At 48.6% G+C, this 20028-nt stretch overlaps 1 protein-coding gene and 1 non-coding gene across 2 annotated transcripts in view; both read right to left on the reverse strand.

Annotated features, from left to right (window-relative positions):
• The window catches only part of ACAP3 (ArfGAP with coiled-coil, ankyrin repeat and PH domains 3), a 121004-nt gene that overhangs the window by 11955 nt on the left and 89021 nt on the right, over positions 1 to 20028 (reverse strand). The window contains exons 8-13 of the mRNA XM_056864841.1: positions 19554 to 19649; positions 17645 to 17719; positions 14840 to 14851; positions 1507 to 1619; positions 802 to 853; positions 63 to 163 (exon numbers count right to left, since the gene is read on the reverse strand). Coding sequence (XP_056720819.1) covers positions 63 to 163; positions 802 to 853; positions 1507 to 1619; positions 14840 to 14851; positions 17645 to 17719; positions 19554 to 19649 — 449 coding nt within the window. The remainder of the gene's footprint in view (positions 1 to 62; positions 164 to 801; positions 854 to 1506; positions 1620 to 14839; positions 14852 to 17644; positions 17720 to 19553; positions 19650 to 20028) is intronic.
• TRNAV-CAC (transfer RNA valine (anticodon CAC)) lies at positions 17201 to 17269 on the reverse strand. Its single transcript has one exon. It is a non-coding gene; the product is annotated as a tRNA-Val (tRNA).

Below are 20028 nucleotides of genomic sequence, written 5' to 3' on the forward strand. Positions count from 1 at the left end.
TGCAGTAACGTGCAAACAGATAATTAAGCTCGATGAATTTGAGGGAAATTCCCACAACTAACTTGGTGGGTGAGACGACTTCAAAGCAAAACCTCCTCTCTATATCTTCACAGGGCTTCACAGTACAAAGTCTGAGGTCTTCCACCACCACCGTGAGGACGTCCTGAGCAGAGAAGAACGAAATGTCAGTAAACGCCCCTGGGAACCCATAACAAGAGCGCAAAGACACAGTCACGTTAATATGTGTGGAAAATTTCGTTTGTGCCAAATCCTTTTGACAATTGCTTATATGCTTGTGAGTCAACCTCTCGTAAGTGCCATATTAGAGGGGAAAAGTCAGGAGTTTGGGGCTCAGCCCTGAGACCCTGGAGAGCCGCTGCAGGTCTGAGTAGACAGTACTTTTATGGACCAGGGGTCTGATTCAGTATAAGGCATTTTGTGTGACCATGTGATCTCTGGCCAAACTGGCTTGGAGGAAAATTGCTCCCTGACCCCAAAGCGGCAATTGGCATTTCCCTGGGCATGTAAGAAGGGCCATGAGAGCCAAGCACTGATGCAACCCTGCCCTCCCTCCCATGCTTAAGAGACCATAAAAACCTATAGCAGGCTCTGAGTGGCAAAGCAGGCAAAGCTAGGTTTTTCTATCCTGCCCCGTGAGAATAAGCATAGGATCGGAACCCAGCCGACTGGTCTGATCTATCTCCCTTCCACGACACCATGAACACTCCCACAATCTCGTGAACGGCAAGGCATCGGACAAGACATCTAATCCGCTATGCCGTCCTGGACGTCCTCACTGACCTTTAGCTTCTTCTGGTACACCAGCTGGCTGTTCTGTATGGAGAACCACCTCCTGGGGAGGGGAGAGGAGAGGAGGGGGAGAGAGGGAGAGAAACGTAAATGAACGGCAGTGAAAATGGATAATCCCGAAAGGGGGCAGGCAGGCAGCTGTTTGGCCTCCTTAGAAATAAAAGCGGAAATTGAGAAGTTTCAGGGGTAGGCTTGCCAGGCCCATAGCTTTAACAGTGGGAGCTTTCCTGGGGCTGGCTGTGGCGAGTGATGCATGTGCGCGCCCGGTGCGGCACGCACACATGTACACCCCGCGCGGCACAAGCGCACACCCCGCACGGCACACCTACGTCACTTCTGGGTTAACCAGGAATCGACGTGGACACTCTAGTGATCTCTTAGCTGAGGTTGCCAGAGCGTCCGCGTCGTTTCCGGGTAAACCAACACCATTGGGCACTTGGCAATCCTATTCGGGGGGGAGGGTCTATGAGCAAGTTTCTAGTCCACATCGGTGCCGCAGCATGTTTTCGAAATGGGTTTTCGATAGAATTTGCTGAAAGGGCCGACTCGGTTTTCCATTTGGCATCGTATGGATATTACGAGAGCCCTGAAGGATCATATCAATGGTCCCTTTTCTCCATCATCCTGATGCCCTCCGTAAGGCTTACAAACAGAGCACAGAAAAGGGAAATTTTCCAGGTCGTGCAAATCCCTTACCGGTTCCAGGTTTTGAAAGCGTTGCTTGCTCTCTTGAAGAGGTAGCCTTCCATCACCACCCCGTTGGGGGCGTCGACATTGAATTCCACTTTGGAGTCATCGTAGGAAAAATCCTGCAGGCCCCGAGAAAAGCAAAGAGTGCCGTCAGTCATAAGGACAGAAGCCGAGGAAAGCAGGAAGAGTCTAAAATATTATTTGTGGCGGTCATGTCATAAAAAATAAACAATGTTTTTGATATAAAAAAACATCCAGGATGAAAGGGGCACCATACAATTCTGAAAAAACGAATTCTTCATGCAACGCATAATGGTTTGCAAAATTCACTTCAACCCATAGCCTTCTACACTGCACATGTTTATTGAATTTATGGCTTCATCGTCTTATACTACCTATATTTCATAAAGGATAATTGCTTCATTTCTGATAGCTACAATTACAGTCCGAGGAAGAGATATCGAAGCGGGATACCAGTTGGCCGACCTGTCACCATTGTGGTTTGGTGTTCTATTATCTACACTTTGTTTTTGCTCATCCTATGTATACTGCAATACACGTCTCACAATTTCTGGCAACCACTGTTACTACTATTTTGTAGCAGCGACAAGTTGTTAGATAGACACCTTGCAACCTCTGTTGCTTAGCACTTCCCCCCCCCCCCCCATCTTCTACCGGAGGTTTCTCCCCCTTCGTCTTTTTCGTGTGAAATTCACAGCCGCAAGATGGGATAGCCTAGATTGTCTTCAAAGGAGTAGACAAACAACATAAAGGTCCACCAGCGTTTACAAGGAAGCTCATTCAAAGGAAATGTATCTTTGAATACTCGTCCTTGTATGGGGAGGCGGCAACAAGAAAAAACATTTTCACACAAAAAATGCCCTTCTTTGCGGGCATTTGGTTGGCCATTTTGATCCAGCAGGGCTCTTCTTATAATATTAAGTTTGAACTTGGCCTCGGAGTGCGGACTGATAAAACAACAATGAAAGGACACGTCTACATTACAAATACATATCGTTTCACAAGTAGTTTGAATGATTTTTTTTTTAAATCCAGTAGAAAGCTTCGACTGGCACACACGACAGAATGAGGTGGTAGGATGAACTGCGCTGCAAGACTGCAAAGAAGTCTCTTTTTTAATTAAAAAAAAAACTCCCCTCGCAAGTAGAAAAGTAGTATATGCCACCACTGCTGCAAGATTGGTCTATGCAGCTAAATGGAAAATGTCTGAGATACCAGACAAGAATGACTGGATAAATACAATGTTTGCACTAGCAGAAATGGCTAAACTCACTGCTTTAGTAAATCAAAAAGACAATGAAGAATACGTGAGAGAATGGGAGACATGGATAACATATTGTGAAAACGAATTAAATATGGGAAATGTTAAAGGCTATGACTTAATCTAATTCAATTGATTAATGTTGAAAGGATGAAGTATTCAATAATTAAAGTATATAGGAAGATAATATGTAGTTTATAGAAATGTTACAATGAATTATAATGAATTAGAAAACAAATACAGAGGGGATTATATAGATATTAATTTGATAGAGGAGGGGAGAGGGGAAGTCAGTATTTTTTAATATAATTTTTTATTGCTTTTTTAGAATTAAACAAAAAATAAACAAAAATAAAATCATGACACAATACAATAAAAAAATACAATACAAAAGTCAATATTGATCAGGCTGATTAGTTTGGAATTGTTTTATTTTAGGTAACTATGAAGATGACAATATTGAAATTGTATGTGACTTAATAAGAAAATTATATATATATATATATATATATATATATATATATATATATATATATATATATATATATATATATATATATATATATAGCAAGTAGAAAAGTAGCACAGCAAGGGTTGGGCTGGAGCCTTTCTCCCTGAAGCACTGGCTGTTTACCAGCAGGGAGGTGTTGTTTTAAACACGGGGGAACGTTTAAAACGGCATCCTCCCTCCTTGCCGTTGGGTCCTACCACCTCCTGTTTAAAAATTCGTTTTATACCCCGCTCTCTTCCCAGCCAAGGCCGGGCTCGGCGCAGCTAACGGCCATTGGACAGCCCCAAAAATATAAAACCCGGCAACGCTGCTGAATGAAGAGACCAGGCCTTGTCGGCTGTACAGATATACCCTCCGCTCCGTGCCAGAGGACGGGCATTTCGCCGTGCCTATTATCCTCCCAAGACTGGTGTTGCTTGCAACTAGATCCCCCCCGGCGAAACCGCATCATTTCCCCACGCTGCCGCTCAATTAAAAAACACACACACACAAGCCAGGGTGGCGAATTTGGAGGCAGCGCCCATTAGCTTGAGTGCCTCCACCGCTTTGGTGCAGGAAGGCCCCAGCAAAGCCTGGCCGTTGCTAGGCAACGGGCACTTCACTCTCATTAGGATGAGTGATACCCACGCTGAGAGATGCTGGCCCCGCCAGGAAGGTGTCATAACAAAAGGAATCAGGAGCTGTCATGGGACGGGGATGCGTCATGCCCCTGGGAGGGTAGCCTGATGCTCGGCCGGAGCGGCCACGGGGCCAAGGGCGCTCCCCATTAAAACAAAACGGGCGTAGGATTGGAGCAGTCTCCACCGCCGTCCTCCTCATCTAGGCTTGCCAACCTCCAGGTGCTGGGGGAGAAATAGACCCCACTGTACTGGCATTGGGGAAATTAGGAAATCAGTACAGGAGCGAAATCAAATTTAAGATGCAAAAATATCTTTATACGCTACTGTGTCTAACCATATAAAATATCTTTTTTTTAATAAATATTTTTATTGATTTCTGATATTAAATGGGGATACAGGAAAGGGAAAAGGGTAAGGGAGATTATTAACAAAAGGAAAATACATGTTTTTACCCCCTTAACAGGATTCAAATAGTCAACGTTTTTTAACATGTCATACTTTGTCTCCTTCATTTTCATAACGTCTAAATAAAAAAAGAAGAAAAGAAAAAAAAAAGAAATTTATTGTTGTTTTTTGGTTTGAAATATCTTTATATGCTACTGTGTCTAACCTTATACATCATATACATATATGACGTGTTTGTACTCTCCGAGACACGTCATATATGAACTGTTCCCTTTCTTCCTTCACCTTTGAGGTGGTTGATTGTATGTTTGTTTTACTGTTGTATTTCTGTGTTGTATACATTTTATAGGTGACTTAGAATATTGATGTATAAGGTTAGACACAGTCGCACATAAAGATATTTTTGCCCCTTAAATTTGATTTCGCTCCTGTGCGGATTTCCTAACCGCCAGGTACTAGCTGGAGATCTCCAGCTATTACAACTGACCTCCGGCAGATAGAGATCAGTTCCCCTGGAGAAAATGGTTGCTTTGGCCATTGGACTCTATGGCGTCGAAGTCCCTCCCCTCCCCAAACCCCGCCCTCCTCAGGCTCCGCCCCCAAAACCTCCCGCCAGTGGCAACCCTATCCTCATCCCTGGTAGGTTTCCAGGGCCGGCATCACAGGCCGGCCTCTTTGGACACTGACCAAGGCCCACAGTTTGCTGGGAGACCTGAGACAATGGGATGACCTCCCGTCCCCCCAAGGGACTTCAATGCTATAGAGTCCAGTTGCCAAAGTGGCCATTTTTCTCTGGGCGAACTGATCTCTATCGGCTAGGGTTGCCAGGTCCCTCTTCGCCACCGGTGGGAGATTTTTCGGGTGGAGCCTGAAGAGGGCGGTTAGCTATTTAGCAACTAGTAAATCATACTATTGCATTTCCACACTGAGCTTCTTTATCCTTCTTGGGACCGGCATCTGAATGTTACCCGTGGTGGGACATATATCATAACCTACAATTTGAAAATGAAAACTTGGTAGAAAATTTTGCAAGATGCCTTCTGAAGGACTGAAGAAGAATTGTTAAATTGCCAAGAATTTGAAACGGCCGTATCCTCCATTACTATTGGCATCCATTGGACTACATGAGATTAGCTTGTGGAAGAAGAATGTGGACCTCGTTTTTGGACATTTAAAAATATGAATATTTAAGAATGACTTCTTGTAGGTCTTCTTGTGTATATAATGTCTCATATTGTATGTAATTGCACATAGCTATTTATAAATCTATTTGCACTTTGCTTATGTAGTGTTTCGCTCCTGTACTAGCTTCTAAATCTTTTGATAATTGTACACTGGTGTCTATTTTCTCCTCCATTACCTGGAGGTTGACAACCCTAGTTCACCTGTATCTGGAGACTGGTTGCAATTCCAGGAGACTTCCAGGTCCCACCTGGAGACTGGCAACCCTAGCGGGGATTCGTGCGCTAAAATATTTAGGGAGGCGAATCAGCCAAAGCAAGTAATGCTTCAGAGGACAGGCGCGGAGGATTCACTAAGCCGAGCCACCCTTTTGAAGACAAACTCAGATCTCCTGCCAAACGCCCCTGTCATCTGTTCGCCCGGCTTTCATGTCGTTTCAATAAATCACACCCCCTCGGGCTCTTTACGTCTCTCCTTCCAATCCCCCCCCCCATCGCCATTGCTTTAGAGTTTATGGGACCAAGGAAGCCTGAGCTGGCATTGAGAGCTTTTCTTCTTTAAAAAAAATTAGATCAGACAATGGTTACCCAGGGAACCCTCTGAATGCCACCAAAAGAAGCACAAAGAGGAAAGGCACCGCAGGACAGGCGGTGGTCCTCTGTCCGTTGGGATGGAAATTATCCCCCTCCCGCCCCCCCGCAAGTGTGGATATTTTCAAACTGGCAAATGATAGCCAGCGTGGTGTAGTGGTTAAGAACGGTGGTTTGGAGCGGTGGAGTCTGATCTGGAGAACTGGGTTTGATTCCCCGCTCCTCCACATGAGCGGAGGACGCTAATCTGGTGAACTGGATTTGTTTCCCTGCTCCTACACACAAAGCCAGCTGGGTGACCTTGGGCTAGTCACAGCTCTCTCAGCCCCACCTACCTCACAGGGTGTCTGTTGTCGGGAGGGGAAGGGAAGGTGATTGTAAGCCGGTTTGATTCTGCCTTAAGTGGTAGAGAAAGTCGGTATATAAAAACCAACCTTCTTATTATTATTTTATTCCCTTTTGTATTCATCGTAACTGGCGTCATTTGACCGAACTAAAACACATGCAGAGAGGGAGGGGGTGAGAAAGACTACAGAGCAAGTGATTCCCTTTGCGGGTTGAAAACATACAAACTAAGAGTTTTGGGAGAAACAGAATGTGATTTGAGGGCTCTTTAGGAACTCAGTGTGTTAAGGGGCTCCTTTGCAGTGCAGCCCTTTAGGTTTCTTTATCTGTCCATCCACGAAGCATCTGCCACATTTGCAAACATGCGATGTGGCAGGTCAACTACCAACGTAGAGTCACCCACGCGTGCCAAGAAGGAGACGGATCACATTCAATAAGGCTGTGCTTACATGAAACATAAGGACAGAACATGCAGAGATGGGCAATCCCCCTTCTCTAGGACCCCCCCCCCCCACTGGGACCTGACCCCCATGCATCTGAATCCAGTTAAGCCCTTTCTCGCAGTTTCTTGCCGGGCTGATTGCCTGGAGGTTCTTCCAGGACTGCACAACTCCAATCTGAGGAGGAATGGATTCCCCCAGTGCTTGTCTTTATTAGAACATAAGAAAGGCCCTGCTGGATCAGGCCACGGCCCATCAAATCCAGCAGTCTGTTCACACAGTGGCCAACCAGGTGCCTCTAGGAAGCCCCCAAACAAGACGACTGCAGCAGCATTCTCCTGCCTGGGTTCCACAGCACCTAATATATTCGGCCTGCTCCTCTGATCCTGGAGAGAATAGGTATGCATCATGACTAGCATCCATTTTTACTAGTAGCCATGAATACCCCTCTCCATGAACATGCCCACTCCCCTCTCGAAGCCTTCCAAGTTGGCAGCCATAAGAGCCCTGCTGGATCAGAGACCCAGGCCCATCAAGTCCAGCAGCCTGTTTGCACAGTGGCCAACCAGGTGCCTCTAGGAAGCCCCCATACAAGACGACTGCAGCAGCACCATCCTGCCTGTGTTCCGCCACACCCAATAAATTCGGCATGCTCCTCTGGTCCTAGAGAGAATAGGTATGCATCATGACTAACATCCATTTTTACTAGTAGCCATGAATAGCCCTCTCCTCCATGAACATGTCCACTCCCCTCTTCAAGCTTTCAAATTTGGCAGCCACCACCACATCCTGGGGCAGGGAGTTCTACAGTTTAACCATGAGTTGTGTAAAGAAATATTTCCTTTTATCAGTTTGGAATCTCTCACCCTCCAGCTTCAGCAGATGACCCCGCGTTCTGGTATTATGAGAGAGGAAGAAAAGTAGTTATTGTTTCAGAACTACTCTTTATGCTGAATTCCACTGAACTTGAACTCCAGGTTTACTAGGAGGAAGTCAACGATTAATTCCTGAACGGGAACAAGTGCATTCCCAAACTCCATCCTCTCCAGGCATTGCCTCCAGATCTCTAGGAATTTCCCCAGCTGGTGCTGGAAATCCTGCCTTTGCTCTGCCCCCCAAACCTATTTATGTAATGCCCAGATATAAGGGCTGGTATAAAATACTATGTACTCATATGCACACACATGGAAGCTTTGGCGAAGTTGGCATCCGGGAGCCATGAACCAACAAATCATGCTCTCTGTGCCTGGTACGGCCTTTCACCAGTAGAGAGCTCTGAATTACCTTCATCCTTAGGAATGTGTTTTCTACTTCCAAGATCACAAGACCTAGCACTTGCTTAGAGACGCCTTCGGGCAATATCTATAGGCTATGCTAATTAAAGTGGAGTAGACACCTAATGTGCATTGGTGCTTTTATGTATCAATCTGCTTGTCAGCAGCCATGGGCCTGCCCCATGCGAATGCATAAATACTAAGCTTCCTTTGTTTCTCTGGTGAGTAACTCTGCATCTTATTTGTGGGTTATTTCACCCCAGGTCTGTGTTTAGCTAAATAAAGAACCTTTGCTTTTAACCTCCTCCTAGTTGTCTTTATTGGATTCTATAAGACAACCAGGCACTTAATTTATAATGCAACTGCTCAGCCTCAGGATATGGGATGAAACCAAAGAAATCTCAGAGCATGTGCAAAGTGTTCCCCATTCTCACTGTAAAGTAACCACAGTGATTTCTCAGTTTCCAAGGAGAAAAGAATTAGGGGTTCCGGGGTGGAAGGCCCAACCTCTAGGCATCTTTTTATCCCAGAAAGAAGAAGAGTTGGTTTTTATATCCCGATTTCCTCTACCAAAAGGAGTCCTCAAACCGGCTTACAATTGCCTTCCCTTCCTCTCTCTAGTGAGGTAGGTGGGGCTGAGAGAGTTCAGAGAGAGCTGAGCCTAGCCCAAGGTTACCCAGCAGGCTTCATGCGTAGGAGTGGGGAAACCAACCCGGTTCTCCAGATTAGAGTCCACTGCTCTTAAGAAGATGAAGATTTGGTTTTTATATGCTGAATTTCTCTACCACTTAAGGGAGACTCAAACTGGCTTACAATCACCTTCCCTTCCCCTCCCCACAACAGACACCCTGGGAGGGAGGTGGGGCTGAGAGAATGTGACTTACTCAAGGTCACCCAGCTGGCTTCGTGTGGAGGAGTGGGGAAACAAATCCAGTTCACCAGATTAACCACCGTACCAGGCTGACATCCACAAACTTTATCTGCACGATCCTGGGATGATAAGCACAGAGAACGACCCCCCCTGAGTCGGGGCAGCGCTGTGTCTACAAAAACCAGCCATCCCTGTGCGTGTATGCATATCAGCATAGGCATGCTGTCTATCCACACATCCCTAGAATTCATTCTTCTTTTGTTTCTCCCCTTCCCTGGGTAACAATCAATCACACGCACACACTCACACCTCATTTCCCCCTGCACATCCTTCCTGCGTGGCCTGCTCATCTCTGTTCTTGCGAGGAGCTCTGCCAAACGGTCCGTTGAGCTCAGTCCTGCACTGGAGCGTTTTGACACATTGCAAACACTGGCGCGCGCACCCTGCACAAATTGCCACCTCCGACATGCAAATGCAAAACTGATCTTTCACACAATTTCACCGTTGCTCCTACTTTTCCCCACTACAAATTAGTCAAACCATAGAGGAAGCAGCCTTCCACAAGACACAGCAAGCCCACTTGGATGGCAGCGACTCTCCAAGACCTTAGGAGGAGATCTTTCCCAACTATGGGCACATCTTCTAATGCAGCACCATCGATGTGCAGATGGCGCATGGCTGAAGGCAGGTCAAAAATTCACCCGGGGGAGAGAGGATTTGATTCCCCAATCCTCCACATCAAAGGCGGACTCTAATCGGGTGGACCGGGTTTGATTCCCCACTCCTACACATGAGTGGCGGACTCTAATCAGTGTGCAGATGGCGCATGACAGAGTAAAAAGATGAAGGCAGGTAAAAAATTCACCCAGGGGAGAGGGGCAGGGGGAGGTGAGGATAACGGGGACGGGTATACATCCAGTTTGGTTACAGACAGGAAATCTTGTTCATGGAGAGACAGGATGTACTTTTAAAGAAGGCGCTCAGCAGCTGATCTATGACAACCCTGTTGGGTTTTCAAGGCAAGAGACGTTGAGAGGTGGTCAACTGCCTGCCTCTGCATAGCAACCCTGGACTTCCTTGGTGGTCTCCCATCCAAGTACTAACCAGGGCCGACCTGGCTTAGCTTCCCAGATCTGACAAGATCAGATTATAGCATTATAGCACTGAAAATGCTATAATAGAGGTTAGGTCCCCGAATCTGTCTGTCCAAAAGATATAAGATACGCCACAAGAACATGTCCTTTATTCATCCTATGCAGAGAACAAGAGAAGGAAGGAAGGAAGGAAGGAAGGAAGGAAGGAAGGAAGGAAGGAAGGAAGGAAGGAAGGAAGGAAGGAAGGAAGGAAGGAAGGAAGGAAGGAAGGAAGGAAGGAAGGAAGGAAGGAAGGAAGGAAGGAATCCCACATAGTATCCTGGACAACTGCCCCCTTACCAGAAGGTACTCGAGTCTGCCAAAAATCTTCATGATGCTGTCGTGCCGTCTGACCGCGCTCGCCGAACGTATAAGTCCCCTTTCCAGCTCTCCTCTGGAGCAGCGAGGGTTTCCCCTACCGCTAGCTGAGAAGCGTGCGATGCTCCCTCCTCCCAAGACACATGTGCTTCCAGCCAGAGCGGCTCCTGCCCCTTCCCTCCGTCAGGAGGGTCGCCCGCTGGCTGCTGTCAGATCGGGCTCGGCTGGAAGAGTGAGGGAAGCGTGCCTTCGCCTGCAGACCACCTGCCCGCGTCCCCCCTTCCCCTCTCCTCCTCCGGAGCCTTCCCTTTCAGAGTCAATCAGCTTAGCGCAGGGGGGGCTAATTACCATACAGCTGTCGCCTCCAGGCAGGCGGGGTCCGAGGAGATGGGCAGCGGAGTTGACAGGGCGATCCGCGTGACCTCTGACCCGCTTGGGAGGACTCGGGGCGCTTCCCACAAGGCCGCTGCCTGCTGAGCTGGCATCCCTTCCTGCCGCCGTGGGTCGCCCCCCTCCCCGCCTCCATGACAACCCGTCCCCGGGAAGCCGCCTGAAGAGATGGACACCCTACCTTGGCTCTTCCAAGCTCGGCCGGCCCAGTTGGAGGAGGCGATAAAGGCGCGCCATATGGCCGGGCCCGCTTCCTTATTTATTCGTGAAGCCCCCCTACTAAATCAACCTGACGGGGGCACCGCCCTGGCCTGTATGTCTTCTCTCTCCGTTCCCACGCGTCCGGGGCCCGAACGGCGCTTTCCCAACTTCTCCTTCGTCCTGGGGCGAAGCAAGATCCACCCCGGAGGGATTCCCAAAGAATCAAACTATATCGCAGTATAAAAATTCTAGATCAAATCAAGCCTGAACTGTCCCTGGAAGCTAAAATGACTAAACTGAGGCTATTGTACTTTGATCACATTATGAGAAGACAAGACTTGCTGGAAAAGACAATGATGCTAGGAAAAGTAGAAGGCAGTAGGAAAAGAAGAAGACCCAACATGAGAGCGGTTAAAACACTTAGGGTTGTTTAGCTTGGAAAGAAGGCAGGTAAGGGGAGACATGGATACTAGTCATGATGCATACCCATTCTCTCCAGGATCAGAGGAGCATGCCTATTATATTAGGTGCTTTGGAACCCAGGCAGGATGGTGCTGCTGCAGTCGTCTTGTTTGGGGGCTTCCTGGAGGCACCTGGTTGGCCACTGTGTGAACAGACTGCTGGATTTGATGGGCCTCGGTCTGATCCAGCAGGGCCTTTCTTAGGTTCTTAACCCCAAAGCTGCAAACCACGTCCAAAATAAAGCACATCCTCCATTCGTTTTTCGGTGTGCATAGCGAGGAATGCTGATTTCAACGGGCTTAGACTGGAGGAACTCTGCATGGGAACGCACTGTAAATCACAACCCGGCACGTTTCCCTGTTAGGTCCCTCCTTCCACCCCAGCTGTCAGGAAAGTTAACTGAAGAGTCCAAAAATGCACATACTGTTGCCTTCTCTCATGGGGGCATGTGTGGAGACAGGAGGTGTCTGTTTGACTTCTGTTTAAGCAGCGTTTGTTTTCCTGCAGAGGCGTAAATCAGCCCCAAAGGGGACTCCCCCGAAGTGAGAAGGAGACACAGCCCACGATCGGGGAGGACGGCAGTTAACCAGTAACAAAGGCATCTTGGAACGATGGCCATCCTGGGAATACGTACAATAGGGTGGACAGATGCCCCCAGAGAAATGCAGCGGAAAGGTGGGAGGGGAGAGAGAGATGCTTGGAGAAGCACCGTTCTAAAAAAAGGACGACCCAGATTCAAGTTGGGATCTCTCCAACTCTTCCTCAACCCCTCCCTCCTCCAGCCAAGCAGAATTTCTCCTGCTCTATAAACAGAAGAAGCCAACGGCTGTCACGTTAGTGATCTTAATGTGAGAGCCGCCAAAGGAAAAGCTGATGGGGATCGAAGAGAGCGCATGCCCTGAGCACGGAAGGCCCCGGGTTCAATCCCCGGCATCACTAGTTTGAAGCATTACAAGTGACATGGCTAGAAAGACTCCATTGGTTCGAAGCAGTGGACTCTAATCTGGATTCCCCACTCCTCCACACGAGCGGTGGACTCTAATCTGGAGAAATGGGTTTGATTCCCCACTCCCCCACATGAGCGGCGGACACTAATCTGGTGAACTGGGTTGGTTTCCCCACTCCTCTACATGAAGCCAGCTGGGTGACCTTGGGCTAGTCACAGCTCTCTCAGCTAGGATTGCCAGGTCCCTCTTTGCTACCAGCGGGAGGTTTTTGGGGCGGAACCTAGGAAGGGTGGGGTTTGGGGAGGGGAGGGACTTCAATGCCATCGAGTTCAATTGCCAAAGCAGCCATTTTCTCGCGGTGAACTGGTCCCTATCAGCTGGAGACCAGTTGTAATCGCAGGAGATCTCCAGCTAATACCTGGAGGTTGGCAACCCTACTCTCAGCCCCACCTACCTCACAGGGTGTCTGTTGTGGGGAGGGGAAGGGAAGGTGATTGTAAGCCGGTTTGATTCTTCCTTAAGTGGTAGAGAAAGACGGCATATAAAAACCAACTCTTCTTCTTCTTAAGAGCAGGGGACTCTAATCTGGAGAACCGGGTTGGTTTCCCCACTCTTCTTCTCTCTCTTCTTCTCATTGATTATTTATTATTGTTACTATTATTATTGCTGTTATTGTTGTTGTTGTTGTTATCTGGCATGCCCTGCCCTGGATGGTCCAGACTAGCCGGATCTCGTCAGATCCCAGAAGCTAAGCAGGGTTGGGCCAGGTTAGTACTTGGATGGGAGACCACCAAGGAAGTCCAAGCTTGCTGTGCAGAGGCAGGCTATGGCAAACCACCTCTGCTCATCTCTTGCCTTGAAAACCCTACGGGGTCGCCACATGTCAGTTGCTGCTTAACTTGAGTCAGTTAGTACACTGCATGCTTTTAGCCCCAGGTTCAACCACTCACACAAATCAATATTATAAAAGATAACACACAGGCAACAGCACTCAGCTGCTACGTCAAAACGTCCGCATGACAATTCTCTGCATCGATTTCAGAGAACATTCTGCGCAAATAATACATCATCTACTGCCAACAAGACGACCGTACTCATTATAACGCTTCTTTCCACTCGGCAAAGATTTCCGTGGTAATTCACACAGAGATACCACAGAGAACCTCTTCTGAAGATAACGAAATTCTGCTACTTATGGGGATGAACTGAATGGTCCAGGGCTGAATTATTGCTTGCTCCGCTGAAGGCAGAGCCAGTGCAGTGGATCATTCAAAGGCACAGCAGGCAGACCCCTTTAAATGGGTAGCCGCTTTGGGCTCCCCAGAGCCGGTCCCCTCATCTGCAGCAGTTGGGAATTGACTGCAATGACAACGGAATACAGTGATGCCTGTGGGGGGGGGGGATTGCATCACCACTCCATGCACCAGCCTACCTTGTAGGGCTATCGTTAATGATGACTATGATAACATATGCAAAACGTTTCAAACTCTCAAGGCTCAATTATGTATAGAAATATATTCATTTTAAGGTGCTGATATCTATATTAAAAACATTTTAAAAATTATATTAACAGAAAGCACAAATGGCAACTAATACTGGTTGATAATCTGAAACCACAATCCAAATGCATTTCGCCCCCCTGGCGTTCATCAGTGGTCTAATAACATCACTTATAATGCATACCAATACATAACACAACATGTAACATTATTAAAGCAGAATTATAACAACCCAGGTATGGATGTAGGAATGTATTCCAATTCGATTCTGTGCCCAATATATACTATAAAATTAAAGAATACTTAAACTGTGGAACTCCCTGCCCCAGGGTGTGGTGATGGCTGCCAACTTGGAAGGCTTTAAGAGGGGAGTGGACATGTTCATGGGGGAGAGGGGTATTCATGGCTACGAGTCAAAATGGCTACTAGTTATGACACATGCCTATTCTCTCCAGGATCTGAGGAGCATGCCTGTTATCTTAGGTACTGTGGAACACAGGCAGGATGGTGCTGCTGCAGTCGTCTTGCTTGTGGGCTTCCTAGAGGCACCTGGTTGGCCACTGTGTGAACAGACTGCTGGACTTGATAGGCCTTGGTTTGATCCAGCAGGGCTTTTCTTATGTTCTTAAAGAGCCTACTGCCATGGAATACTTTCTGCTTGTTCTTTTCTGGGCTGTGTTAGCCTTCCAGATGACTACGATAACATATGCATAGTGTTTCGAACTCTCAAGGTACTACAGGAACGCCAAGTGTTATTCATGTGAAAAGGCAGAGCAAATTCCCGGGGTGTGTGTGTGTGTTGTGATTAAGTGTCATAAGCCAAGACCTTAAGGATGCAACAGAGAGATGAATATTCAGCCGGCACTCACCTGCAAAAGGGTCTGCGGGGCGATCAGGTGTTGTCAACGAACGGGAGAGAATGCAGAGAGAGGAGAGAAGAGATACTTCAGGAGGGCGATTAATAAACTAACAGCTACCCACTTAAGGTTGCCAGCCTCCAGGCGGGGCCTGGAGGTGAAAGTGAGGCTTTCCCCATCCCAATGTGCCCCCGGTAGGAGAGCCATCATGTAGCACAACTGTCCCTTGTCCGCGACACCTAACACTGGGGGAATCTTTGCACAATCCAGACCCGGCAAAAGGATTGTACTGGGGTGGGTCTAGGTAAAATGTTGGAAATAAGAGCTCCAATGTGTCATAGTAGTTAAGAATCATAGAATCATAGAGTTGGAAGGGTTCATAGAGGCCATGTAGTCCAACCCCCTGCTTAATGCAGGATCGGGCTACAGCATCCCTGACAAGTGCTTGTCCAGCCTCTGCTTAAAGATTGCCAGTGAGGGGGAGCTCACCACCTCCCTAGGCAGCCGATTCCACTCTCAAACAACTCTTACTGTAAAAAAACTTTTCCTAATATCCAGCCGGTACCTTTCCGCCCGCAATTTAAACCCATTGTTGCGAGTCCTATCCTCTACTGCCCTCCTCTGAGTGACAGCCCTTCAAATACTTCAAAAGAGCAATCCTGTCCCCCCTCAACCTCCTCTTCTCCAGATTAAACATTCCCAAGTCCCTCAGCCTTTCCTCGTAGGGCTCGGTCTCCAGGCCAGATCATCCCTGTCGCTCTCGTCTGCGCCCGCTCGATTCTGTCCACATCCTTTTGGAAGTGAGGCCTCCAGAACTGCACACAATGCTCTAGGTGTGGCCTGACCAATGCTGTGTACAGCAGAACTATCTTGCAATTTGGATGTTATGCCTCTGTTGATGCTCCCCAAGACCTCATTAGTTGGACCCGGGATTCTTATCCTCGCTCAGTCATGGGCGCAATCTGGATCCCCCAGCTGCTAACCTCTGAAGAGGCAGGTATCAGGAGGCTGATGGTCTGGTGTTGAGACTCGGCAGGAAGCCAGACCTGCGAGGGGAGAGGGTTGGCCTTTGCCCTGTCATCCCCCCCCCCCATGCCCTCCACTTGACAGAACATCCCTCTAGCAAAACGAGCTGCTGACCGGGCATCTACGTTTTCCAACGGGGGATTATTTTCTGATCAGCCAAGCTATACCGGAGGTGGGATGTCTGCGAGCTGTGATTCTGCGTTGACAGCAAAATCCATTGCCGGCTTGCCCTCTGCACCCCCCCCCATCTCTAGGGAAGCCCCTCCGCACTCCACCCCTCGCCCACACGTCTGAGAGCCACTTCTTCAAGTATGAAATTGTTATGCGGGGAGAAGGGTTTCGTCTGGTTCTCAGCTGGGCTTTTCCTGTCAAACAACTTCAAGGAAAAACGAGTGAAGCCATGTTCACTCAGAGGCCCGGGATCTAGAGGTCCTTCTGACTCTGCAAAAGGGAGAGATGGGAGAAGAGCATCCGATTTCCCAGATCCCTCCTCTCCTGCGTCCTCCTGACAATCCATTAATCCCCCTCGCTGGGGTGTCCTAAGAGGCGGTCTGTGGGAAGCGGAGAAAAAGACAGCGTTTCAGCCAGGTCCGAGGCCCTGGAGAAAGCGCACGGCTCCGGCCATTCAGCCATCCGCTGTCTGATTTAGGAGGAAGCCTGGGCCATCTGGCAGGGAAGGGACTGTCGGGCGTGTTGTTGCCACAAGGTGGGGGAAGCCAGCTGGACAGATGTGTGAGACCGAGACGCCAGCTTCGGAGACGGGAAGCGCTTGGACGCCGATTCTGAGATGAGGGGGGAACTAAATCCTGCCTGACAAGTCCTTCCCCGAGGGCTGAGGAGCACAGAAGGAAAAGGACATTAAGGGGCATTCAGGCGTCACTCCCTTCCCCCACAAAAACAACAAAAAACCCAACAGTGGCTTATAAACCATGGGTTGATCAAACTCCACTGGGCTTAGTTAAGTTGTATAAAAGTTGCGGGCTTCTTTAGTCTCCAAGGATGATCTGCCATTCTTCCTCAGTAGGGTTTGGGTTCTCTGTCTCAGTAGGGTTGGGGGCATTTTGGAAAGCGGCTGTGCTCCCAATCCAGTTAAGCCTCAGCTCAAATGCTCTTTGAACTGCAGATGAGCAGCTTCTCCACCATGCCCTAAAACAGCTCCTCCCTCTCCCGTTTTCTGTCTGTTTTTGCGCTGAAATTCAGCCTGATAAAACACATGAAGCTGCCTTATACTGAATCAGACCCTTGGTCCATCAAAGTCAGTATTGTCTACTCAGACCGGCAGCGGCTCTCCGCAGTCTCAGGCAGGGAAAGGTCTTTCCCATCACCTACTTGCCTAGTCCCTTTAACTGGAGATGCCAGGGATTGAACCTGGGACCTTCTGCATGTGAAGCAGATGCTCTACCACTGAGCCACGGCCCCTCCCCTAAAAAAACTCGAAATTGTGCTGTTTCGTGACATCTTGGATAGTCCTAATGAAAAGGTATCATGCAAATGGGTTGGGGGTTTTTTTGTTTCGGGGGGGGGGGGGTTCTACAAACCAGCACAGTTCCCTCCGATCTTTGGGACGATTCTCATGTTATGAAGTCCTCGTGCCCATGCATCATGACAGCTCGCACATGTGCATTAAAGGGCGAGAACAGAATGTGATTGGATCTTCTGCAGGGATGTGCAACACGGGAGAGGTGTGCCCCGCTTGAGGTTTTCCACAGGTATTTGGCTGGCAAAGAAAGAACGCTGAGACGTCCTCATACGAGATATCTGGGGAGAATTGTCCGTGGGCCTCAGACTCACCCGTTGCTGGATAAGGGCATGCTTGTGCTCCATTTCCCGCTTCTCCACTGCAGAGTCAATCACCAGCTGGTCCAGCTATAAAGCAAGGAAGAAACAAATGCCGGTCTCAATTGCTTGATATGTACATGGGCCTATTTACCTGACAGTCTTCATAGAATCATAGAGTTGGAAAGGACCACCAGGGTCATTTAGTCCAACTAGGGTTGCCAACCTCCAGGTAGTAGCCGGAGATCTCCTGGTATTACAACTGATCTCCAGCCGATAGAGATCAGTTGCCCTGGAGAAAATGGCCGCTTTGGCAATTGGACTCTATGGCATTGAAGTCCCTCCTCTCCCCAAACCCCGCCCTCCTCAGGCTCTGCCCCAAAACCTCCCGCCGGTGGTGAAGAGGGATTTAGCAACCCTAAGTCAAACCCCCTGCACAGTGCAGGACATTCACAACTACCTCCCCCTCACACCCCCAGTGACTCCTACTCCATGCCCAGAAGATGGCCAAGGTGTCCTCCCTCTCATGATCCGCCTAAGGTCATAGAAGCAGCATTGCTGACAGATGGCCATCTAGCCTCTGCTTGAAAACCTCCAGGGAAGGAGAGCTCATCACCTCCGGAGGAAGCCTGTTCCTCCCGAGAACTCTGGGAATTCTAGTTGTACAGGGTTATAAGAAAGACCTCTCATAAGAAAGACCTCCACACTTTCGCCATGTGCAGTGATGAGACTTGCACCAATGTTACTATGGCTTAAACGTTCATAAGGCTGGCTGAGGTTCTAACAAGATATTAAAGATGACACGTCTCGCCTCAAACCAAGCTCCCCCCCCCCCACCATGTTTCTCCAGTATGACTATGTGACATCATCCTTCTCAGGATTTGCCCACCGTCTCCTCTGATTCATCGGCTGCTGTCAGAATTATCTCCTTATTACTACGGGGTTATTATTTTCACATTGCAGATGAGGGAAGTCGGCCGGAAAACACAGAGGAGGAAGGAGAGGAGAGAATCTTGTACTTGACCTGGAGCCCTCTGAAGGAAGGACGAGGTTTCAAAAACAAATAATTGGCCTCGCCTGCAACATGTGGGGCAATAATACCAACCTACTCTGCAGGGTTGTTGTACAAGACTGCAGACATAACGCAAGTCAGTCGTTCTACGATTTCCGCCTCTGCTTGTCTGCTAACGAGCCCCTGCACACCAGCAATGGAACCCCTGTTTGCTGCAGGGGATGCTGGGAAGTGTGCTGTGGATCATGCAATCCATGTGGGTTCCTGACCCACGTCGTATTCGAATGACTGGCGGGGATGACGTGTGTTTCGGCAGCCCTAACGACAGTCAAGTGTGGATCGATGCCAGCGACTCTCAAGCTGAGCGACGGCGGTCGCTCGTGACCTCAGCGGGGCCAAAGATGTCGGAGGGAAGGGCCTCGGTCAGTTTAGATAAAATCTTGGTCACCTGACCTGGAGGCAAAGGCCAGTTGGCTTTATGGGTAGGAGGGAAGGGGCGGGAATAGTGAGGAATGATGTAACTGTCCAGCAAATATCCAAAAGTGTCATCACGTTGCCAGCATGATGCTGATGTGATGCTCTAGGATTCAGACAAAACTCTATGGCGAAACCATAGAGTTCTGCCTGAACCCTAGATCGTCCCGTCAGGGTGTCACAGCAGCCACGTGACATTACTTCCAGGTATCTGATGGCAGGAACATCACGACATTGCGGGCCGGTGGCCAACAGAGAGGGAAACCTGGAGATCTCCCTAATTATGGGTCGTCACGGTTCGCATTTGAAGTCTCTAAGTATGGATTTTGGTGAACTTGGGTGCCGTTAGCAATCTCAGCCAAAATCTTTACATTTTGTAGCATCTACGGACTAAGTTCACGAGAGCTCAGCTTGCCAAGGGGGCCAGTCGTCTCTTACCTCGGTAGCCAGTTTCTTCATATAGGGGTCCAGTTCATGGAGGAGGCTGTAACCTTGCTGGAAAAAGGTATACTGGGCATGCATAAAGGAAAGCATCTGCAGAACGAGAAAAATAAACTGGAAGTCAGAATACGAGCGAAAAGAAACGTGGGCAAGCAGCCCTTTCTCATGCGAGCCACATTCCCTTCAACAGGACCTTTTGCTCAGCGAATCCTCGCTTAGCCAATGGGGTTCTCTCAGCATCCTTTGTGAGGTCATTATGGCTGCAGAGCAACACTGCTCCGCTTGCGCTCGGAAAGCCCAGCATGCATGAATGTTCAGACACTTTGCCGAAGCTATGGAGCTTCACTTTGTTGCAGCCTCAACTAAGTCATAAACGAGAAATCGTCCGGAAGGACGGTGTTATTTCGAGGAGTGATATGTTCCCCTGGCGGCCAGCCGTCATTATTAAGAGAAGACTTCACTTCAGCATCGA

Source organism: Euleptes europaea, chromosome 19, assembly GCF_029931775.1.
Source record: "Euleptes europaea isolate rEulEur1 chromosome 19, rEulEur1.hap1, whole genome shotgun sequence".
Classification (NCBI taxonomy): domain Eukaryota; kingdom Metazoa; phylum Chordata; class Lepidosauria; order Squamata; family Sphaerodactylidae; genus Euleptes; species Euleptes europaea.